The 23,250-nt window shown below is 44.6% G+C and overlaps 1 protein-coding gene across 1 annotated transcript in view; it reads left to right on the top strand.

Moving 5' to 3' along the window:
* The first annotated feature begins 1,275 nt into the window (after positions 1-1,275).
* APAF1 (apoptotic peptidase activating factor 1) overlaps positions 1,276-23,250 on the top strand; it is a 54,715-nt gene continuing 32,740 nt past the window's right edge. The window contains exons 1-10 of the mRNA XM_060247153.1: positions 1,276-1,372; positions 4,047-4,199; positions 4,745-4,925; positions 6,407-6,596; positions 8,659-8,856; positions 10,072-10,255; positions 13,219-13,331; positions 15,220-15,351; positions 17,031-17,269; positions 18,063-18,230. Coding sequence (XP_060103136.1) covers positions 4,788-4,925; positions 6,407-6,596; positions 8,659-8,856; positions 10,072-10,255; positions 13,219-13,331; positions 15,220-15,351; positions 17,031-17,269; positions 18,063-18,230 — 1,362 coding nt within the window. The 5' untranslated portion in view covers positions 1,276-1,372; positions 4,047-4,199; positions 4,745-4,787. The remainder of the gene's footprint in view (positions 1,373-4,046; positions 4,200-4,744; positions 4,926-6,406; positions 6,597-8,658; positions 8,857-10,071; positions 10,256-13,218; positions 13,332-15,219; positions 15,352-17,030; positions 17,270-18,062; positions 18,231-23,250) is intronic.

The raw sequence follows: 23,250 nt of genomic DNA, 5'->3' as shown, positions 1-23,250 counted from the left end.
CGCTAGAGTCCCAAGTGTTTCAACTTTTCTTCATAGGGAAAGTGTTCCAGCCGTTTAATCGTTCTAGTTGCCCTTTTCTGGACTTTCTCCAATGCTATAATATCCTTTTTGAGGTGCGGCGACCAGAACTGCACACAGTACTCCAAATGAGACCGCACCATCGATTTATACAGGGGCATTATGATGCTGGCTGATTTGTTTTCAATTCCCTTCCTAATAATTCCCAGCATGGCGTTGGCCTTTTTTATTGCAAACGCACACTGTCTTGACATTTTCAGTGAGTTATCTACCACGACCCCAAGATCTCTCTCTTGGTCAGTCTCTGTATTTGTAGCTGGGATTCTTGGCCCCAAAGTGCATTACTTTGCACTTGGCCACATTGAACCACATCTGCTACGTTGACGCCCACTCACCCAGCCTCAACAGATCCCTTTGGAGTTCCTCACAATCCTCTCTGGTTCTCACCACCCTGAACAATTTAGTGTCATCCGCAAACCTGGCCACTTCACTGCTCACTCCCAACTCTAAATCATTTATGAAGTTAAAGAGCATGGGACCCAGTACCGAGCCCTGCGGCACCCCACTGCTTACCGTCCTCCACTGCGAAGACTGCCCATTTATACTCACTCTCTGCTTCCTATTACTCAGCCAGTTTTTGATCCACAAGAGGACCTGTCCTTTTACTCTATGACTCTCAAGCTTTCTAAGGAGCCTTTGATGAGGAACTTCATCAAAAGCTTTCTGGAAGTCAAGGTAAACAACATCTATCTGGTCTCCTTTGTCTTCCCCTTCTATTTGCCAAGGTGTGATGGGGCCGGATGCCATGATCTTAGTTGTTTTTGTTGATGTTGAGTTTCAAGCCTACTTTTGCGCTCTCCTCTTTCACCCTCAACAAGAGGTCCTTTAGGTCCTCCTCACTGTCTGCCATTAGAGTAGTGTCAGCTGCATATCATCATCAGAGGATTCTTCTGATACACTAGTCTAAACGAGAAATGCATTGGAATACTGTGGACGACTGCCTGCCTGCCTCCTTCCTTCCCGGGCACGAGCCTTTCCCCTTCTATGCCGCACGAGCGCGCGTCCCTCCTCGCCAGCCTGCCAGGAGCACGCGCGCTTTGTCCCCGCCGAGGCCCTTTCTAGGCTTGTTTTGACTTGCCTGCCTTATCGGGCGCCGCGTTGGAGACAGACCCTGGGCTCCTCCTCCTCCTTCCCTCCCTCCCGAGCCCGCCTCTCCCCGAGTGCAGGAGGAAGCGGACGGCTGGTTCCTTTCTCTCCAGGACTGTCTCCCTTCGTGGGGAGAGGAAATGCGGTGGGGGCAGAATTGCCTGGTGGGATTTGCATTCTCCCCCCTCCCCGTCCCCTCCTTCCTGAGGTAACCCCTCTTGGGAACCCTGCCTGGGCTTGCAAGGAGGCCTTTGTGGGGAGGGGGCTTGTAGAGAGTGTGGCGAACTGGTGCAGGGAGCGGGGGGGGGGTCTGCGGTGGGGAGGAGATGCTTGCAGGAAGGCAAGCTTGCATGCGTTCTGCATAGCAATAGGGAAGGGGGGTGGTACGGTCCGCTTGCGGTGTTGTCGTTTGCTCAATGCAAATATGATTTTGCTTCTTGACTTTGCTCGGGTCTGAAACTACCCTGGAAAACCTTGTTGGGCTCTATAGGGCTGCTGGATGTATAGATGTCATCCTCCTGGGGATTATCCCCTGGAATTACAGCTCATCTCGAGGCTACTGGAGAAAAGGGATGGTTTGGAGGATGGGCTTTATGCCATCGTGCCCCAACTGAAGTCTCTGGTTTCCCCAGGCTCCATCTCCAGGCGTTTCTCACCCTGGATCTGGCAACTCTACCCCCTCACTCTCACCAGTGGCCGGGGGTGGGATGGGGAGGGGGAGAGAATCTGCCAACCCTAAAACTGTCCTCCTGCAGGCCAACGTCTAGCCTTCTGAAACCGTTTTGCTTTGAGCTTTGTCAGGCTATGTTTGTTGACGCATGCTTGCGTTTGAGGAAGTGAGCGTTGACTCAGGGAAACTTACAAAGTTGGAGTCCAGGAGCACTTTTAAGACCAACAAAGTTTTGTTCAGAATGTAAGCTTTCGTGGGCGAACACACTTCGTCAGACAATGAAATGGGGTTACAGTGGGCAGTGCTACATATAGCTGGTGGGCAGTGGTTTGCTTACGAAATATAGTAATTTAGGCTGGGATGGATTTTGCTGGTGTTTAAAGAACCGTTGCACTCCTGTTTAAGATCGTGTAAAGATTACTTTGGAGTAAGTGCATTGCTTGGTAGTTGTGCTCTCCACAGTTGTATCCTGCAGTGGGGTTTGTAGTTCTGGGAAGGATCGGTTCTTAACTCTATCAGGTAGAAGACAGGGTATATAAATCTCTTAAATACCTCTTTGGGCTCCATGCCATATCTCTTTTCCCCCTGTGTTTGACCAGATTAGGGGATTCAACATCTGGTATTAGTAAAAAAGTATTTGCAACTGCTGTTGTAAATAGATCTGCTTTTGGACAGCGCATAAAGTCTTAGCAAGTTTGGAATTTCTTTTGGTAATGTGCCACAGCTGAGAACTTGATGACTTTAAGCCGGGGTGGCCAACGGTAGCTCTCCAGATGTTTTTGCCTACAACTCCCATCAGCCCCTGCCATTGGCCATGCTGGCTGGGGCTGATGGGAGTTGTAGGCAAAAACATCTGGAGAGCTACCGTTGGCAACCCCTGCTGTAAGCAATTGCACTTTATGGTTAGCAGGTATCACTAGGCCTTACACTTGGGAGACTCATCTGTTGCTCACAGGTGTACAGTGGCCCAAACTCAACATATTTCTCATTGGGACTCAATGTGGATTACGCAGAGTGAGTTAATATAATCAGTAGGATGGAACATTCAACAAACAGTGTACTAGGATTATAAATTTTGTCCATTTTAAGCTCTGGATCAGTCCTAAATGTTTCAGAGATCTCATTGCTGATATCAATAGTGTTAAATCTGACAAGAATATCCCTAGCTAAATTTCTTCTTTGAGCCACTCTGCTGATAATTCTGAAAGCTGACACTATTTTAACTTCCCTATTGAACTCTAAACCCAGACAGCCAGTAAAATGGTCTGTAAGATTTCTTTTAATGATCGTATTTGTGAATCAGACTTCCTTAACCTGTTATCGTTGTTTCAGTATGATCATTAAGTCTCGCTTTGGGATTCTAAAGGACATTTTCTAGTTTTTCTGTCTTGTTAACAATCTTAGTATTACTTCAGTTCCTCTACTGTGGCTATACTTATTTTAAGCTTGATTTCAATAGTGTGTAGTTGAGTTTCCAAATCATGAAATCTGTTAGTTTCTACTTTTTTTCATCTTGCTGATGATATCCTTTTTGGTTCCTTAAATATTCTTTCAGTTTTATACATTTAGCATGGAATAACCTCTGTTATTCTGGTATACCTTCCTTGTGTTGTTTCTCTTTAGTATATCTTGTTTAATTGGAAAGAAACAGTGAATATCTTCTGAGCTTGTGTCAAAACTCACCCTGCCTTGGTGCTGTAAGTGCTGCCAACTCATGACGATCATATGAATTAATCACCACCAAAAGGTCCTGTTGCTAATAACCTCACTCAGGGTCTTGCAAACTGAGGACCGTGGCTTCTTTGATTGGGTCAAACCATCTCATGTTGGGTTTTCCTTTTTCCAGCTTGATAAATAAAGTAAATGATATAAATAGCATACATTTTAGCACTGCGAATGGAACCCCTTCAGTGCGTATAGTAATGGATGTTTACTTTCGTTTTGCTATTTCTAATGTAAATGTGGCACTTGAGCAATGTAAATTGTCTAGTTAATTTGAGTATCCAAAAGATTTGAACTTTTCTCCAACTTAACAAACATTCTCCAACTTAACATTATAGTAGATAATCAGCCAATGAGCTGAATTTAGAAGCTTATTCAGTTATTGTGGAAAAAATGGTCAGTTCATGTCTATATCAAATATGGAAACTGATGGAAATCAATTCGTGTTAGTAATTTTATTTAAATCTAGTTCGGGTTTTCTTTTTTCCAGAGCCAAAGCTACTAAAAGATGTCACACATTGTCTTTACTGTGTTACATTTGGTAACCTGCCTGGAACTGTGCATTATAAGCATTGGAGAACCCTAATTTCACTGCCTGTTTTTATACTGATGGTTCCAGAATCAGTTGCAAGTAGAAATACTGGTAAGTGCTGTCCATCTGATAAAAGTCCACAGCATCATCTAAAGCAGAGGCCCATGAATTCCTACCATCACCTTAACTGGTACCCTCTTTAGTGTTTTTAGAAAGTGGGTAGAGCCAGGTGACACTTTTGCCCTGCACAGGTTGTGCTTAGCCACTTGAGAGCTGATTGGCTGTACAGATTAAAATAACAGTTGCTTCAGCAGCAGCTCTCCCCCACCCCCCCCCGCCCGCAACACACAAGTGACTCTTCTCACTTCCCTTTCTGAGTGTATTGGTTAGATAATAAAAATCTCTTTCCCCTGCCCTTTGACTTCTTCTAGGTGTGCGTGTGGACTGTCTTCCTACAGCAGCCATTTTATGGTTGCACCCACTACCATGTGTCAGAATTTCAAAGGTGACCATAGGGTCAAGGTTGGGTACCCCGTTCTAATGTAAAAATCCCTTTTGACTTTGTTTTCTGTTCTGTTTTTGTGTGTGGGGGGGGGTGGTTTCCTGAATGTAATGTGTGGTGATGCATACTTTGACGTTTTCTGTGTTTTGGCTAGCTCATGTTTCCATTTAGCAAGAAAGAAGTAAACAGGAATAAAAATGGACTTGAACGCTCGAAGTTATCTACTTCAGAACTCCAAATCCTTGGAAAGAGATATCAAAACTTCTTACATAATGGATCATATGATTTCGGATGAGGCATTGACATTGCAAGATGAGGAGAACGTGAAAGCGCAGGTGAGTGATGTGCATTAAAAAAAAAAAGAAATTCCTGTTTATCAGGACTTTGGGGGTTTTACAACTGCAGCCACAGGAATAGGAAGTCAAGATGTGGAGCCGGGGAAAGTACAAAGAAGGGCAACCGAGATGATTAAGGGGTTGGAGCAGTTTTTCCATGAGGAAAGGCTGGAAAATCCAGGACTTTCCATTCTCAAACAAAAAAAACGAAAGGTGAGACATAATATTTATAAAATTATACGTGGGTTAAAGAAAGTCAGTAGAGCTTTTTCTTCCTTTCCCATACTAGAACTCAGGGTCACCTAGTGAAGGTGCTGGGAAATAGGTTCAGGACAGAGAAAAGGAAATGCTTTTTTATTCAATGAGTAATTAAACTGTGGAACTCACTGCTGGTTGAGGTAGTGATGGCCACTAACATAAGTGACTTTAAAAGGAGGTTAGACGGATTCATGGAGCAGAGAGATTCATCAGTGAGTACTGGTCATGGTGAAAAAAGGGAGGTTTCATCTATGGAGGCAGCAAACCTCTGAATACCAATTATGGGAGGTAGCGTCAGGGTGGGAGCCTTTACCTCTATACCCTGTTTATTGAGCCCTCCAGATGAGCTGACTAGCCTCTGTGTGAGACAGGATGCTGGACTAGGTGGACCACTGGTCTGATCCAGCAGTTTTTATAAAGGCCTCAGCCTCTACATTCTTATGTTGGCCCTCCAGAAGAACTGGTTGGCCATTGTGTGAAACAGTTTGCTGGACTAGATGGACTGCCAGTCTGATTCAGCAGGCTTCATGTACATTCTTAAAATCCAGCATTAGTATTTGTGTATCAGTGACATGAGCCAGTTTGGTGTAGTGGTTAAGTGTGAGGAGAGAACTGGGAGAACTGGGAGAGAACTGGGCTTGGGAGAGAACTGGGAGAACTGGGCTTGATTCCCCACTCCTTCACTTGCACCTGCTGGAATGGCCTTGGATCAGCCAGGCAGAGGTTGTCCTTGAAAGGGTAGCTACCGTAAGAGCTCTCTCAGCCCCACCTACCTCACAGGGTGTCTGTTGTGGGGGAGGAAGATAAAGGAGATTGTGAGCCTCTCTGAGATTTGGAGTTGAGGGCAGGATATAAATCGAATATCTGCTTCTCAGAAGGTGGGACTGGTGCAACATTTATGCTAACGGTTGTTATTGCGAGAAAGAGTTCAGTACTCAGCTGAGTTTAGCAGGGGTAAAACGGGGAAGGATTATATGTGGATTTCTGAAAGTTCCTCTGGTTCTTTATTATTATTTATTCAATTCATTAACTGCCCTCTCTCGACTGCCACTGAGCTCTGGGCAGTGTATATCAACAGTGTAAGCACATTAGAATCTCTTCGATTTAAGTGGGAAATGTTATACTCCGTATTTATCTCTTCCACTGAAATCATAGAAGTTAAAAGTGCTGAACGTTTGGTGGATTGTACCAAATGTATGATGGTGTCCTTTTTCTTCCATTAGACTACTCAGAGAGAACGAGCAGCTATGCTTGTAAAGATAATTCTCACCAAAGATAATCATGCATACATATCCTTTTATAATGCTCTGCTCCATGAGGGTTACAAGGATCTCGCTTCCCTTCTCCAAGACGGCATCCCTATTATTTCACCTCAGAATGGAAAGAATTCAGTGGATGGAGTAACCTCCTATGGTCAGTCGGGCAAGTTGTTATGTATAAGAATTTAATAGACATAAACTTTTGTTTGAAATAATAGTTTAAATTGTCCTTTTTTGAAGAAGCCTTTCAGGGGGAAAAAATCACTGTAGAGTCTTCATTTCATTGTGATTCGGGCTTGGATCCAAACTGTTATGTTAGTTGGCGTTAGAGGAGATGTGATTTTTTTTTATGCTTACCCACACTGTTTTAGGAGGGTCCACTGACCCCCAGAACCACAGTTTATTTATTTATTTATTTGGATTTACATCCTGCCCATACCCCGAAGCAGACTCAGGGCGGCTCACAACATATGGCATACAATAAAACATTTACATTAAAAAACATTAAAACAGTTTAAGAACAATTTGGTGCTAGTTTCAGTACAGATTAAGATCTCATTCAATGATCTTAAGCACCCGCTCGATCTAACATCTTGGTAATGGAGGTCAGCATCTCAGTTAAATGTTAACTGAAACAGTGTTGTTTTGGGAACAAAGAAAATAGTGGGAGTAGAGAGTTGAGGAATTGTTTTCTGTTGCCCCAAAAGGTCGGACCAGAACCAACAGATTGAAATTAGATCAGAAAGGTTTCCAGCTCAACATTAGGAAGAACTTCCTGACAGCTAAAGAGGTTCCTTGGTGGAACAGGCTTCCTTGTGAGGTGGTGGGCTCTCCTTCCTTGGAGGTTTTTAAACAGAGGCTAGATGGCCATCTGACAGCAATGAGGATCCTGTGAATTTAGGGGGAGGGATTTGTGAGTTTAGAGCTGTTCCTCAGTGGAACAGGCTTCCTCAGGAGGTGGTGGGCTCTCCTTCCTTGGAGGTTTTTAAACAGAGGCTAGATGGCCATCTGACAGCAATGCAGATCCTGTGAACTTAGGGGGAGGGATTTGTGGATTTCCTGCATTGTTCAGGGGGTTGGACTAGGTGACCCTGGAGGGTCCCTTTCAACTCTATAATTCGATGATTTTATGAATTTGCCTTCTGACTCTGCACTGTTTAGGAGCTAAGCCAAAATGTATATTGAATTTAGGATATCAAAGTGCACACATAAGTGTGAAGGGAAACTGAAATGCTATTGGGTGTGTTCTGCTTGTACTATAACCCTTAGAAATGTGGCTAGATCCAGGTGAGCAGCTGTGTTGGTCTGAAGCAGTAGAACAAAGCAGGAGTCAAGTTTCACCTTTAAGACCAACAAGGTTTTATTCAGAATGTCAGCTCTCATGTGCTAGAAGCGCACTTCTTCAGACAATAGGATGGAGTGGTAAGCAGTCGTAAATATAGAGAAAGTGGGCAGCGATTTAGTATGCAAAATCATGGAAATGTTTTTTAGCAGATTAAAGGAATCACAAGTTGGGGTCCTCCTTAGAAATGTGATTATTCTTACAGAGCTGAATTCATATTTCAGTTCAGAGCTGGAACATACTGATTGTCTTGTAGAATTACATTAAGGACGGTCTCAGTTTCTTCCTTTTGATACTAATAGCCATCTGTTTTGCCTTTCTTTTGGAGGCTAGGAATCATTCTCTATATCTGATGGGGCAAACCACTGGCTGTGCCATTGCTACGTGCTTGTGAGCTACTTAATTATCAACAATGGACTTTGGAAATGTATGCTTGTGTGCAGTGACATATTCGTCTAGAAGCAGACTTCCATATGCGTATCCTTAGCTGGCAGAAAAATTGTAGGCATGATTTCACTTGACGCAGCAATTGGATCTATAAGTATTTAGTCCTTTCTTTTAAAAAAAGGATGTTTAAATGGAGTGTTGCGTATGGTCCACCTCCTATATTCTTCCTTCCGCATTAAATTAATGACAAGTGTGCTACTTGCTTTCCTTGAAAGGACCGACCACTGTAGTCGCACACTGTTGGATCAACATCACTCTCATTCACTCTAATGGTAGCCTACATGAAAGATCTGATGTGGAGATGACTGCATTAGTTTAGATATTGAGGCTGTTGAACTAGTATGTCTGATCCATACTGCAAAAAGTAAAGAATTTAAGAATTGTATTAACTGTCTTCTCTTTTGTATTTCTTTTTTCTGGATTTCAGTTAAGACTATCCTTTGTGAAGGTGGCGTTCCACAGCGACCAGTAGTCTTTGTCACTCGTCCAGAACTAACAAAAACAATCCAGCAGAAACTGTACCGGTTAAAAAGTGATTCTGGATGGGTTATTGTTTATGGAATGGCAGGGTGTGGAAAGTCTGTCTTGGCAGCAGAAGCTCTGCGTGACCACAGTCTTTTGAAAGGTATTTCTAATCACCTTGTATCAATTATATATGTGTGTATTTTCCATTTTTCTAGTTCTGAAACTAAGCTTCCTTAAGACAATGCAAGAAGTTGTCAAGGGAACACGTTTCCCATTTGCTGTGTGCATAATGCTTCAACCAGCGGTAGAATGAGTTAGTCCAGTCCAATGTTCCCTCTAAGCTGCAGTCTTGTGAGCAAAAATTCTACTTTGTGAGCTACTGGCATTAAAGTTGTGAGCTACTGCATAAATTAGTGTGCTCTGGGGTCATCCTTCCTGAGCTAAGACACCAATGTGTGAACTGGAGGCTAAACATCTGTGAGCTAGGTCACACTAACTCAGCTTAGAGGGAACACTGGTCCCTTCTGTGGCTACTTTTCCAAAAGCTTCCATGCTTTCCCTACTGGAAGAAAGAGTGCAGTCAAAGATACCTTTTGACTCTTCCCCACACTACAAAATGCACTTTGAATTAACTTTCAGTGCACTTTAGCAATTGCTTGCAAGTGGATTTTTTGCAATTTCAGACAGTACAATCCAGTTGTACAGTGCATTGAAAGTTCATTATTCAGTATGTGTGAAAGTACCATTTTGTGTGAAATTCTGTTGCCACAGATTGATCATGATTCTGAATGGAGCATCATTACACAAGGCAGTTTGTACTTCTTTGGTCTTATGGTGATCCAATCTAAGCAGAATTTGCAGGGTGTGCAATGTACAACATATAATGATTTAGGTAACTTGATTCTGTAGCTCTTTTCCTTGAATAGCTGTATCTGCAGATAGATGTTTAGAAATGCCTGTGTGTGTCTGTTTTTTTAAACCAATACAGCAATGATTAACAATGGTTATCTGTTAAAACTGAGTCTGTGGCCATTTTTATAAAACCTGTGACCCGGTACTGAATACACAGAATCAAAGGCTGGTTTCCTGTGCACTTGTAACAAGCAAGTAGCATATTAGGATGGTGTCGCTTAGTTACTTTGCATAGCCTGCTGTTGCTAGCACAGCCCAAGGATTTGAGTGTCAGTATTTTAGAGTTAGAAGGCTGAGTGTATGCCTTGGTTTTAAGATGCATGCATTGAGTCTACTAGAATGAATGCAAATGTCTTCCGTTAGCTTTTTGTTTTTTAAAAACGTCCTGACTCAGTTTCGATTTTGTTCAGGCATGCTTGTTCACTGTGATACCTTAATTATATCTTGGCCTCTTTTTTCCTAGATTGCTTCCCTGGGGGAGTACATTGGGTTTCTGTTGGCAAACAAGACAAGGCAGGGCTGCTCATGAAACTCCAAAATCTGTGCATGAGACTAGACCAAGACTTCACCTTTTCGCAGAGGCCGCCGCTGAATATAGAGGAAGCTAAAGATCGCCTTCGTTGGCTGATGTTACGCAAATACCCAAGGTGCTGTCTATGGAACAGAGCAGTTTAAATCAGCTTGGCTAAGGTTGTGCTGTTTTCCCAGCCCCTTTCTCCAAGCTTTTGCATGCAGCATGTGCAGATCAAATTCTTATTTTCAGTTTCCAAATAAATTATGTGGAAGGAGTTTATTCCAGAGATCAGAACATAAGAAAAACCCTGCTGGATCTGACCAAGAGTCCATCTAGCCCAGCAACTTGTCTCACACAGTAGCCAACCAGTTCCTCTAGGGCCAACAGCAGGGCATAGAGGGCGAAGCCTTTCCCTCATAAAAACATAAGAGCCCTGATCCATCTAGTCTAGCATCCTGTCTCACACAGCGACCAACCAGTTCCTCTGGAGGGCCAACAACAGGGCATAGAGGCTGAGGCCTTCATAAAACATCAGAAGAGCCCCACTGGGTCAGACCAGTGGTCCATCTAGTCCAGCATCCTGTCTCACACAGTGGCCAACCAGTTCCTCTGGAGGGCCAACAACAGGGCATAGAGGCTGAGGCCTTCATAAGAACATCAGAAGAGCCCCACTGGGTCAGACCAGTGGTCCATCTAGTCCAGCATCCTGTCTCACACAGTGGCCAACCAGTTCCTCTGGAGGGCCAACAACAGGCTGAGGCTGTTTTCCTCATAAGAACCAAAGAAGAACCCTGCTGGATCAGACCAATGGTCCATCTAGTCGAGCATCCTGTCTCACACAGTGGCCAACCAGTTCCTCTGCAGGACCAACAACAGGGCATAGAGGCTGAGGCCTTCCCCTGATGTTGCCTCCTGGCTCTGGGATTCAGAGACTTCATGCCTCTGTATGTGGAGGTTCTCTTCAGCCACCGTGGCTGGTAGCCATTGATAAACTTGTTCTCCATGAATCAATCTAATCCCCTTTCAAAGCTGTTTATTCCTGTGGCCATCGCTACATCATCTGGAAGCTTGCTGGGTGACCTTTGGCCAGTCACACACACACACAGACTCTCTCTCTCTCTCTCTCTCTCTCTCTCAGCCTAAATTATCTCAGGGTTGTTGTGAGGAGAATTATGTAAGCCACTTTGAATCCTCCTTGGAGAGAGAGGCAGGGTATAAGGGAAGTAAATTAATAATAACAATAATATGTAAAGTGATTCAGATGTGTGTAAATCTTCCCTATTTTGTGGCTTGGGTTGGACAAGTGTTTCTGAAAGGATTCCCATTATTAAAAATGTAGTGTGGGTAATGTTCTCTGGTGAGAACCAGAGAGGATTGTGAGGAACTCCAAAGGGATCTGTTGAGGCTGGGTGAGTGGGCGTCAACGTAGCAGATGCGGTTCAATGTGGCCAAGTGCAAAGTAATGCACATTGGGACCAAGAATCCCAGCTACCAATACAAGTTGATGGGGTGTGAACTGGCAGAGACTGACCAAGAGAGAGATCTTGGGGTCGTGGTAGATAACTCACTGAAAATGTCAAGACAGTGTGCGTTTGCAATAAAAAAGGCCAACGCCATGCTGGGAATTATTAGGAAGGGAATTGAAAACAAATCAGCCAGTATCATAATGCCCCTGTATAAATCGATGGTGCGGTCTCATTTGGAGTACTGTGTGCAGTTCTGGTCGCCGCACCTCAAAAAGGATATTATAGCATTGGAGAAAGTCCAGAAAAGGGCAACTAGAATGATTAAAGGGCTGGAACACTTTCCCTATGAAGAAAGGTTGAAACGCTTGGGACTCTTTAGCTTGGAGAAACGTCGACTGCGGGGTGACATGATAGATGTTTACAAGATAATGCATGGGATGGAGAAAGTAGAGAAAGAAGTACTTTTCTCCCTTTCTCACAATACAAGAACTCGTGGGCATTCGATGAAATTGCTGAGCAGACAGGTTAAAATGAATAAAAGGAAGTACTTCTTCACCCAAAGGGTGATTGGCATGTGGAATTCACTGCCACAGGAGGTGGTGGCAGCCACAAGCACAGCCACCTTCAAGAGGGGTTTAGATAAAAATATGGAGCACAGGTCCATCAGTGGCTATTAGCCACAGTGTGTGTGTATATATGAAATTTTTTGCCACTGTGTGACACAGAGTGTTGGACTGGATGGACCATTGGCCTGATCCAACATGGCTTCTCTTATGTTCTTAAATAGTTACGCAGTGTGAAAAAATCTGTTTAACTGAGACTTTCATTACGTACAAAATTAACCATGTCACTATTTGTTAACTTAATTTGACAAATATAAAATGCTTAGAAAATGTTGTTAAATTATGTTTATTACCGCTGTAGCCTCAAAAATCTTCCCAAAGAACTTTGTTTTCTTCGGGCCTCTTTAATTGTCATGAATATATTTTTGCATCTATGAAACTTAACATTTGACTGCTATAAACAGTGCACTTATGACTTTACTGAATTTGAATAATTTAGAAAAAATGTAATCAGATTCTCAAATGTTTGACGAACATATGTACTATGTCAAGCATGGTAAAATGTAGTGGTGATTTATGGTTTTAGGGCCCTCCATAAAGCTGGTCCGTAGAACATCATGGAGTGCCGAAGAAACATGGCTCTGTTATTCTCCCCCCCCCCTCCTGCTTTATGCCTTTTGTAGTGAATTAGAAAAGGAAACTAGTAGAGAAGGAGTGACACCTTCCCATACATTCCTGCATGGAAGTGTAGACCATCTGGGAAAGCAAAGACGAGATACTGATAACGTAGTGAGAATGTAGACTTTTATGATAATTGATGCGCCGGCTGGCATTCCTCAACCCTTCCCGTGAGAACCCTTTGATGTATGCCTTAAAAGAAGTGTATCGATGTATTGTGAGCATCACTCTCAAGGTCCTGAACCAAGAGAGCATATCGGTTTAACAATAACGTTAGTTTTGTATCAACTTGACTCGTTCTTTTGAAAATCGCATGCTTGACATACAGGGGCGCAAAATTCATTCACAGATTGACTCCAAGTTTGCCATCTTTTTTTTTTTATACATAGGTCTCTCTTAGTACTCGATGACATCTGGGATTCTTGGGTATTAAAAGCATTTGATAGTCATTGTCAGATTCTTATCACCAGTAGAGACAGGAGTGTGGCAGATTCTGTGAGTGGTAAGGATTTTTTTCTTTCCCTAATTTCATGTGTACTTTTCTTGTTGATACAAGTGATGGTGGCTCAGTAGTAGAGCATCTGCTTGGTAAGCAGAAGTTCCCAGGTTCAATCCCCGGCATCTCCAAATAAAAATGTCCAGGCCAATAGCTATGAAAAACCTCAGCTTGAGACCCTGGAGAGCCGCTGCCAGTCTGAGCAGACAATAGTAACTTTGATGGACCAAGGGTCTGATTCAGTATAAGGCAGCTTCTTAAGTTCATATGTTCAAGGCCATTTTGAATGGTAACTCGGTTCACGTGCCATGGAAGAGCGGAAAGGAGAACAGGAACCCATTTACCTTTTCTTCTTGTCCACAGAAAGGAAGGCAGGCAGATAGGCAAATGGATTGGGGGGAGGGAGAGGTAGAAAGAAAGCAGCATTAACTTTAAATGCATTCTCCAAGCTGCCAGCTGGCTTGGCTCGGAGAAGTGGTTTAAAGAGACAAATGCCTTCTCCAAGCCGGCCAACAGAGTGGTGGGGGCTTCGAGAGCCACACAATATGTGTGAAAGAGCCATATGTCGTTCCGGAGCCGCAGGTCGGCCACCCCTGGATTAGAGGAACCTTTTAAAAGTTATCAGTGGCTATCTTGGTACCCATCCTGAAACATTTTTTTTTTTGGGGGGGGGGGTGGAATTAATTTTCTATATTGATTATGTAGATAGTTAAACATTAGCTAATATTAGCTAACCAGGAATATGAATTGTTAGGCAGTAAGCACTACACCAGGGACTGGAAAGAGACACAAACCATAAATAAAGTATTACATCACCATAATGACTCAAACAGACTGCAAATAACAAATACCTAAAAGTCAGTGAGTTGAGTAGATTATAAAATTTACAGAATACTGTATCTTCAGTAAATCTAATGTAACATCTAGATTCCTACCCAAAAAGGGATTCAAGAAAAAAATTATCTCAGTCTTCCCAGATATGTAATTGCCACCTCATAAAGGAAGCATATTTATTTCTTGAAATAATTTATCAAAAGCATTGAAACATCAGCATCTGTATTGGTTCAAAGCAAGGCTTGTTTTACAGACAAAGCCCAGTAGGAACTCATTTGCATATTAGACCACACCTCTGACACCAAGCCAGCTGGAATTGTGTTCCTCTGCATTCCTGCTCAAAAAAAGCCCCAGTTCAAAGTAAATGTAAGGTTAAGTTTCCTCTTCATGTTTATTTGTCTAAAACATAATGAGAAAAGTCTATTTTTCAAGAAATTTATCGCATACTAAATACTCATTATTTAGTGTTTATAATAAGTCATTTTCGTTAAATACGCAGTATTCCAAATTTTATACAACCATTCTGATACAGTGAGTGTATTTATACATTTCTGCTGAAATTCTCTATATATTTGTGCAGTAATTAGCATATTCAAATGATTTAAAGATCAACATCAGGAACTCTGTTTTTGAGTAAAACCAGGGCTTTCTTTGTAACAGGAACTCATTTGCATGTTAGGCCACACATCCCTGATGTAGCCAATCCTCCAAGAGCCTCTTAGTACAGGGCCTCCAGGAGGAATGACTACATCAGGGGTGTGTGGCCTTATATGCAAAAGAGTTCCGTCTACAAAAAAAGCCCTGAGTAAAACATAGTAAAACTCTGAGCTTGCTTTGGTGGGGAGGGTAGGATATAAATCTAATAAAATAAATAAAATCACTTTTGGATTTTGAAATATTTCAAAGCAATGGGGAATGACGGGGTATTTTTAAGCAGTCAAATCTCGTTGAAATTTGGCTGTCACATTTAATGGAATGCATACTAACTATATGATACTTAGAGCTTTCACAAGTTAGTAAGTGTATTTTTTGCTAATTTCAAATTTTAACCCTAACCCAGGCAACAAATACGAGGTTCCTCTGGAAAGTGGGTTACCACATGACAAAGCACTTGAAATTTTATCTCTGTTTGTTAATATGGAAATAATGAAGCTGCCAGAAAAAGCTGATAGTATTGTAAAAGAATGCAAAGGTATGGATTTTTATTTTTTCTCCCTTATAAAGATATTAACAGTTTCTTAGTGCTTATTTGCACAAATGCCATTTTTGAAAAAAATTACTTCATAAATTTGTTTCCATTCTGATGATTGTGAGCCCTTCTCTGATGTTGCATCTCTTTCAAAGCACCGCCTTTGCCATTTTGTGGTCTTTTTTCACTAAAAAAAGTTCTAATCTGTTACTTCCCACTCACTACTGGCCAGGGCTTTTTTTGTAGCAGAAACTCCTTTGCATATTAGGCCACACACCCCTGATGTAATCAAGCCTCCTAGAGCTTACAAGGTTCTTCTTACAGGGCCTCCTGTAAGCTCCAGGAGGATAGGCTACATCAGGGTGTGTGGCCTAATATGCAAAGGAGTTCCTGCTGCAAAAAAGCCCTGCTACTGGTGCATATTTGTCATCTGGTCAGTGGAAGACATGAGGAGCAGGATGCTTCCTTCTCACCCTCTCTTCTCCCCAGTCTCAAATGATTACACAGCTCCAACTGTCCGTTGTTCCCTGGTCCGCTACAGATTCATTGTCAGGGTTCTCAAAACCCCCAACGAGTCTGGAATCTGTGTGAATCCATGAATCGCTGAGGGTGGGCCTTCCTAATAAGAACATAAGAGAAGCCCTGTTGGATCAGGCCAATGGCCCATCCAGTCGAACACTCTGTGTCACAGAAGAACATAAGAGAAGCCATGTTGAATCAGGCCAATAGCCCCTCCAGTTCAACACTCTGTGTCACAGAAGAACATAAGAGAAGCCATGTTGGATCAGGCCAATGGCCCATCCAGTCCAACACTCTGTGTCACACAGTGGCCAAAACCCAGGGGTCATCAGGAGGTCCATCAGTGAGGCCAGGATACTAGAAGTCCTCACACAGTTGCCCCCCCCCCACCGCCCCAGCACCAAGAATACAGAGCATCACTTGCCCCAGACAGAGAGTTCCAACAATACGGTGTGGCTAATAGCCATTGATGGACCTCTGCTCCGTATGTTTATCCAGTCTCCTCTTGAAGCTATCTATGCCTGTAGCTGCCGCCACCTCCTGTGGCAGTGAATTCCACAAGTTAATCACCCTTTGGGTGAAGAAGTATTTCCTTTTATCTATTCTAACCCGACTACTCAGCAATTTCATTGAGTGCCCACGAGTTCTTGTACTGTGAGAGGGAGAGTAATCTTGTATTGTGAGAGAGGGAGAAAAGTAGTAGTAGTTAATCACATGTACAGAAGGAGGCTGTAATCTCAACCATGCCTTTAGCAGATGATGATCCAGTGGGGGCTGGGGTTGGCTCTCTAGCCATTGTGTATTTGAATAAGCTTTTTGTCTTCCTGAGTTTTCCATAAGAGAAGTCATGTTGGATCAGGCCTGTCCAGTCCAACACTCTGTGTCACACAGTGGCCAAAACCCAGGTGCCATCAGGAGGTTCACCAGTGGGGCCAGAACTCCAGAAGTCCTCCCATGTTTTTCTCTCTCTCTCATGTTCTGTTCTCATGATGCCTTTAAAAGAAGCAAAAATCCTTCCTTTCCTCAGTCATTAAATTAAGGAAATAAATATCGAATATATTTAAAACTCACCTTTCTCCCCACAAGGGAACCAAAGGAACAAGGATGACATACACCCATTTCCCCCCTCTTTCCAATTCAACCTATTTGTTTCTGTGTTTCAGGTTCTCCTCTTGTGGTGTCATTGATAGGAGCATTATTACGCGATTTTCCCAATCGCTGGGATTATTACCATAAACAACTTCAAAATAAGCAGTTTAAAAGAATAAGGAAGTCATCCTCTTACGATTATGAGGCGCTCGATGAAGCAATGTCCATAAGCGTTGAAATGCTGCGAAAAGATCTTAAAGACTACTACGCAGATCTTTCTGTCCTTCAAAAGGACGTTAAAGTGCCTTCAAAAGTAAGAGCCGTTCTAAGTCAATACCTCTGGTCTGTGTGTGATGATTGTGAGAATTACGATATCAGTTACTGGCTAGTTATTTAGAATGTTGATAACCTGTGTTTCTCCAAGTATTAGGATAGTGGCTGCCACGAACATAAGGTGCATGTGGAAGCAGAACTTCCACACCTCCCCTTTCCGTACCTAAGATACCGCGTCATGGGGGTTCTGTGATATATAGTCTGTCTTCAATTATTTTTAAAAGGAGTGTTGTAACATGTCAGTATGTTTAAAGAATATGAAGCTTTTAAAACACAAATAATGGTGCTGTCCTTTGCTCAGGCAGCAGTAGACTTCCCCCTTGTTGATATTTTGCAGTTGATATTCGCAGAGTGTGAACATTTTTCTTAACTCCATGTATGGGGTGTCTCACCTTTTTTTGTAGCAGGAACTCCTTTGCATATTAGGCCACACACCCCTGATGTAGCCTATCCTCCTGGAGCTTACAGGAGGCCCTGTGGGAAGAGCCCTGTAAGCTCTTGGAGGATCGGCTACATCAGAGAGGTGTGGCCTAATATGCAAATGAGTCCTTGCTACAAAAAAAGCCTGGGGGAGTGCATTTCTGGAAGTTGAGCCTGTTGATCATTTTGGCTATGTGTGAACAAACTCTGCTGGTTTTACTGGTATTTTGGTGTTTTTTTATCATTGTGTATTAAACGTATTCATTTAGCACACTTTTGTTTGTGAAACAGAATACTACTGCTGCAGTGATTTGTTTCTTGACCAGTTCTTTTGTTTCACAATGTATTTTTAGGTGTTTTGTATTCTTTGGGACATGGAGACTGAAGAAGCTGAGGATATACTGCAGGAGTTTGTTAACAAATCTCTTTTATTTTGTGATCGGAATGGAAAATCATTCCGTTATTATTTGCATGACCTTCAGCTCGATTTTCTTACAGAGAAGAATCGTTCTCAGCTGCAGGTATCTCTAGCCATTCCTTTCAGACATCTACTTTTGTAGGAAAGTAGGTAAACATTAAAACACAAATAACTGCGTGTTTAGTCAATATATAAAATCCGTTACTGATAACACAAGTTTGTCAGTAGAGACCTAGGGTCCCCAATGCTTTCTGAACCACCACAAAGTAGCTGCTTTATGGGTGGGGCCAGGGCTTTCTTTGTAGCAGGAGCTCCTTTGCATATTAGGCCATGCCCTCCTGATGTAGCCAATCCTCCAAGAGCTTACAGGGCTGTTAGTACAGGGGTGTGTGTCAAGAGTCTACTCCAAACTGTATCCTCTTGCCATAAAACAACAGGCTATTGTTAATCCAAGGACTGGAAGTATTCTGTAACTGTTGATTGAGACAGTCTGTACTCTAATCTAAGAATTATGACTTTTGCTCTGCTTCGCATAACTTTCATTTTGCTAATAGGCGCATCCCCAACAGTTATCTTTGCAGCTTGTTAACATGGCAACCAAGGTCGCGCTGGAGGAGCTTGGAGGAGACTGTAGATACGGCACCTGGATTGTAGTGGGGGGGAAGGGAAATGTAGAATGCCTGCCAAATGTATCCGCTGCTTTGCTTGAATTGATAACTATCCACCGAGGGTATATAGCTGGTACTTCTAGCCTGATGCTTCAGTTTCAGCAGAGTCCTGTATTGCTCTAAGGTGCTTGGAAATAAATGTCTGAGTTAACCCTTTGCATGTTCCTTCACTCTGGGATCTGACATATTGCTGAAACTCTGCAACGACCCCCGCTACCTGACCATGGCCGATGAGCAGGATCAAGCAACGGGAACCACTGTTATTACGACAGGGGAAGAGGAGCCCAAGCCGGAGGGGCCCAGGACCACTCCGTCCACTGTCACAGTTTGGAGAAAGGAGTGGGGGACAATAGATTTCCGGGAGAGTATTATCGGAGATCTACACAGTGACGCTCCCTCATGGTTCCGTACTTCGGGCCTACAGCGTTCCTCCCGACCCTGGGGATTCCAAGGTGAAGACAATAGCCTGGACCACTCGAGAAGGAGCGGATTCGGGGACAGTTCTACGGAGTGGGTGCAAGAGGTGCTCGCTGCCCAGAGCCGACAGTTGTGAGATGAGATGTTGGCCATGAATGCCTTCATGGTACAAGAGATGCAGGGACTCACACACCAGATGCGCAAGTGGCTGCTGGGGCTCCGCCGTGTCAGGCACCCCCGGCCGACCGACCACCGGAGGCCCCAGGTGAGCAGCCGGGGCCGCTCACAGGGGGAGAACCACCTGTGGGGGGTGATCAACTGCTAATATCCCCCCTCCTCAACTGGTGAAACCCATGCTGGTGCTGGGAGGCCCCCGGGTGAGCGAGGTCAGATTCGATGGTGATCCGGTGAAACTGGCCTACTTCATTGTACTAGTGAGAGGACATCTAAGTGTGTGGGCCCGCAACTTTCCAATGGGGCAGTCGAGAGTGGTCTATATAGGAGACTGCCTGGAGGGAGCCACCACCAACTGGCTCGTCATGTTGTTTGAGAGCCGTTCCCCCGCACTCAACTCAGCGAGGGAACTGCTAAGGGCCCTGCGACACCAATTCGAAAAACCCCCTGCAGGAAACTAATGCCATCTAGGCGCTTCAAGACCTGAAGCAAGGTGTGAAGACCATGCGGGAATACACCAGAGAGTTCCACGCCCTCAAGGTCCACCGCTGGGATGATGGGGCATGGGTTGATTAGCTCAAGAGAGGGCTGAACGCCAATGTTTTCAGGGAAGCCCTCAAGGTGGGAGAGCCCCACAGTCTGATCGACTGGATCCAGCTAGCCTGCGAGATCGAGAACTGCCATAAAATCATTGCCCTCCACTGCAAGCAACATGGAGGGGGGCCGCACGATGGAAAAAAGCCCACCAAAGCGGTCCCCCCCCCAAACGGGGAACAGACTCGGGGGTTTCCCAGATGGAGAGGGAGCAGAGAGCCAGGGCAAAGCTATGCTTCAAATGCGGGGGTGAAAATCACATTGCCAGCGAATGTCCCAGCAAACCGTGGGGCTCGGTGGCCTCGGCTCCCATGAAACTGAGTACCAAGAAGAGGTCAGGGGAAACAGGCCCTGCGATCGCAAAGGGGAAGGCGGCGGCCCTACTGTACCGCGATCCAACTCCCAAGGCATCCGGAGAGGACAACGACAGTCAGTTGGCGGGAAATGACAATGACCTGCTGTGAAGTGCGCGCAACAGCAGGTCCATGTGACAGCCACGCCAGTTCGGGTGAGACTCTCAGGCACTTTATATTATGTTCCAATCACCTTAGTGAACCTGGTAACTAAGCACTTTTCTTGCGTAAGGGCATTGTTGGACTCGGGGTGCTCTAAAGACGTACTCTCCCCGAACCTTGTGGAAGCCCTGGGACTGAGGACCGCTCCACTACCCAACCCGTTAGTGTTCGAGCAGATGGATGGCAGGGCGATGAAGGGGAAGCCCTGCACGGAAGGCACCGAGCCCTGTGCCCTGGAGGTAGGGGAACACTGGGAACCCCATTCATTCGTGGTTGCCCCGGCATCCAAGTTCCAGACGGTGCTGAGCCTGAAATAGTTAGCAGACCATGACCCTTTTGTGCAATGGAGTGGCAGTGCCATTTATTTCCAGGACAAGGAATGCGACCGCCAATGGTGGGATAAAACCTGGGGCCTTCAACCTCCCCCACAAGTAGAGAGACTGTGCTTAACAGCAGAGGAGGTTTCCGCCATCCCCCTGGAGTACCAAGACCAACAAGGGGTCTTTGACGCCCAGGAAGCCGATGAGTGGCCCCTGCATTGGGACACCGATTGCGCCATTGAACTGGTAGAGGGGGAGCCCCTCCCTAAGGCGAAGCTGTACTCAATGAGTAGAGCGGAGCAGGAGGAGCTGCAAAAGTTTCTAGAGCTCAACCTAGAGAGGGGGTTCATCCAGCCAGCAAAATCCCCCCATGCTGCCGCTTTTCCGTTCCAAAAGAAAAAGGACGGCAGTCTAAGGCTATGTACGGACTATAGGGGTTTGAACGCTATTTCTATGAGCAGTGCTTACCCCCTCCCCCTGATAAGGGATTTACTAGGCGAAGTCTCCCAAGAGAAGAACTTCACTAAGCTGAATCTTCGAGACGCCTACTTCCGCGTCCGAATCAAGGAGAGGGATGAATGGAAAACGGCTTTCAATACGCCGTTGGGACAGTACGAATACTTGGTGATGCCATTTGGGCTGAAGGGCGCACCCAGGGTGTTTATGAACTTAATCAATGAAGTGTTGCAATGCTTTTTGTATAAAGGCATGGTTTGTTACCTAGATGATGTGTTAATCTATTCACAAGACCTCCCCTCACACGTTGAAGTAGTGCGGCGGGTGCTCCAAACACTGTATGAGCACAGAGTATTTGCAAAACTGTCCAAGTGCGAATTCCACCAAACTGAACTTGGTTTCCTGGGTAACCCTTTTAAGTGGGGGGACTGGGGATGGATCCCACCAAGATAAGGGCCGTAGTGGATTGGGAGGCCCCCCGCACCCGTAAACAACTACAAAGTTTCCTCGGGTCCAATTTTTACAGGGGGTTCATAAACAATTTCGCAGAGGCGACCTGAAGGGCAATGCGATGACGGATTACAATCGCAATGTTCCCCAGAGGGACTATGAAAAAAAGGTGACAAATTATTTGTGCCAAACAGTTTGCGGGGCAAAGTGATCAAGAGGGCACACGATTTGAAATTTGTGGGCCATTTTGGCTTTGTGAAAACTGTTCATTTAGTGCAGAGACAATTCTGGTGGCCAGGGTTACAAAAGAACATAGCGCAGTATGTAACCAGTTGCCCTACGTGTGTGATGGCTAAAAAACGGGGGGGGGGGCTTCCCCCCCCCCCCCGGGAAGTTACAACCTTTACCCCCTGTGTCCAGGCCGTGGGAATGCATCTCTGGATTTTATTACAGACCTTCCCCCTTCCCAAGGGAAGACCGTGGTATGGGTGGTAGTGGATACATTTTCCAAACAGGCCCATTTCATTCCCTGTAAACAGCTACCCACCGCTAAAAAACTGGCCAAGTTGTTCATCCAGCAAGTATTCCGCCTTCATGCTTTCCTGCGCAAGGTCATATCCGACCACGGCCCACAATTTGTTGCTAACTTCTGAGAGCACCTATGCAATCTGGCTTGGATCGAAGGGGGGGTCAGTTCGGCCTATCACCCCCAGACCGACGGCCAGACGGAACGAACCAACGCGGTTTTCGAGATGCTATACGTCCTTCCAGCAGGACAATTGGGTAGAACTTTTGCTGTTTGCAGAGTATGCCTATAATAATAGTGTGCACAGTGCCACAAAAGCCTCACCCTTCCAGATTGTAAATGGTTACGAAGGGAAACCTTTCCCCGAGCTGCCATCTCCCCCCTCTGCACCCGTGGAGTTCACAGACTGGTGGCCTAAAATGCAAAGGAGCTCCTGCTTACAAAAAAAGCCCCGGGTGGGGCAAACCACAAAATGGCCGCTAGGGGAGAAGCAGATTATTGTGGCTTGGGACTGCCCATTAGCATACAGCGTATAGAACTCTCTGGAAAAGACTATAATGCTAAGTAAGTTGAAGGCAGTAGGGAGAACCAAAGTGAAAAGGATGGACTCCTTTGTTTAGAAGGGCCAGAGCAAAGCCGTTAATGAGGAGTACATTTTAAAAGTCATTCATTCATAGGGTTGCCATAAGTTCGAAGTGACTCAACAGCATGTAATACCCACAGGGTTATCTACATCTATGTTGCAGGTAGTCAGTATTGCTATCTGTGCTGCATTTTATGTTTGGGGTGTAATCTGTTATTTTATTTCAGTCAGATGGCTTGGATCCCATCTAGAATTTCTGAGAGGCACAAGGGAGGATGAGTTTTATACATCCCCCCAGCAGGGTTTTTTTTTTGTAGGAGAAACTCATTCGCACATTAGACCACACACCCCTGATGTAGCCAATCCTCCAAGAGTTTAAAGGGCTCTTAATACAGGGCTTACTGTAAGCTCCAGGAGGAC

This window comes from Heteronotia binoei, chromosome 9, assembly GCF_032191835.1.
Source record: "Heteronotia binoei isolate CCM8104 ecotype False Entrance Well chromosome 9, APGP_CSIRO_Hbin_v1, whole genome shotgun sequence".
NCBI classification, from domain to species: Eukaryota; Metazoa; Chordata; class Lepidosauria; order Squamata; family Gekkonidae; genus Heteronotia; species Heteronotia binoei.
This window is presented reverse-complemented; position numbering and strand designations above follow the sequence as displayed.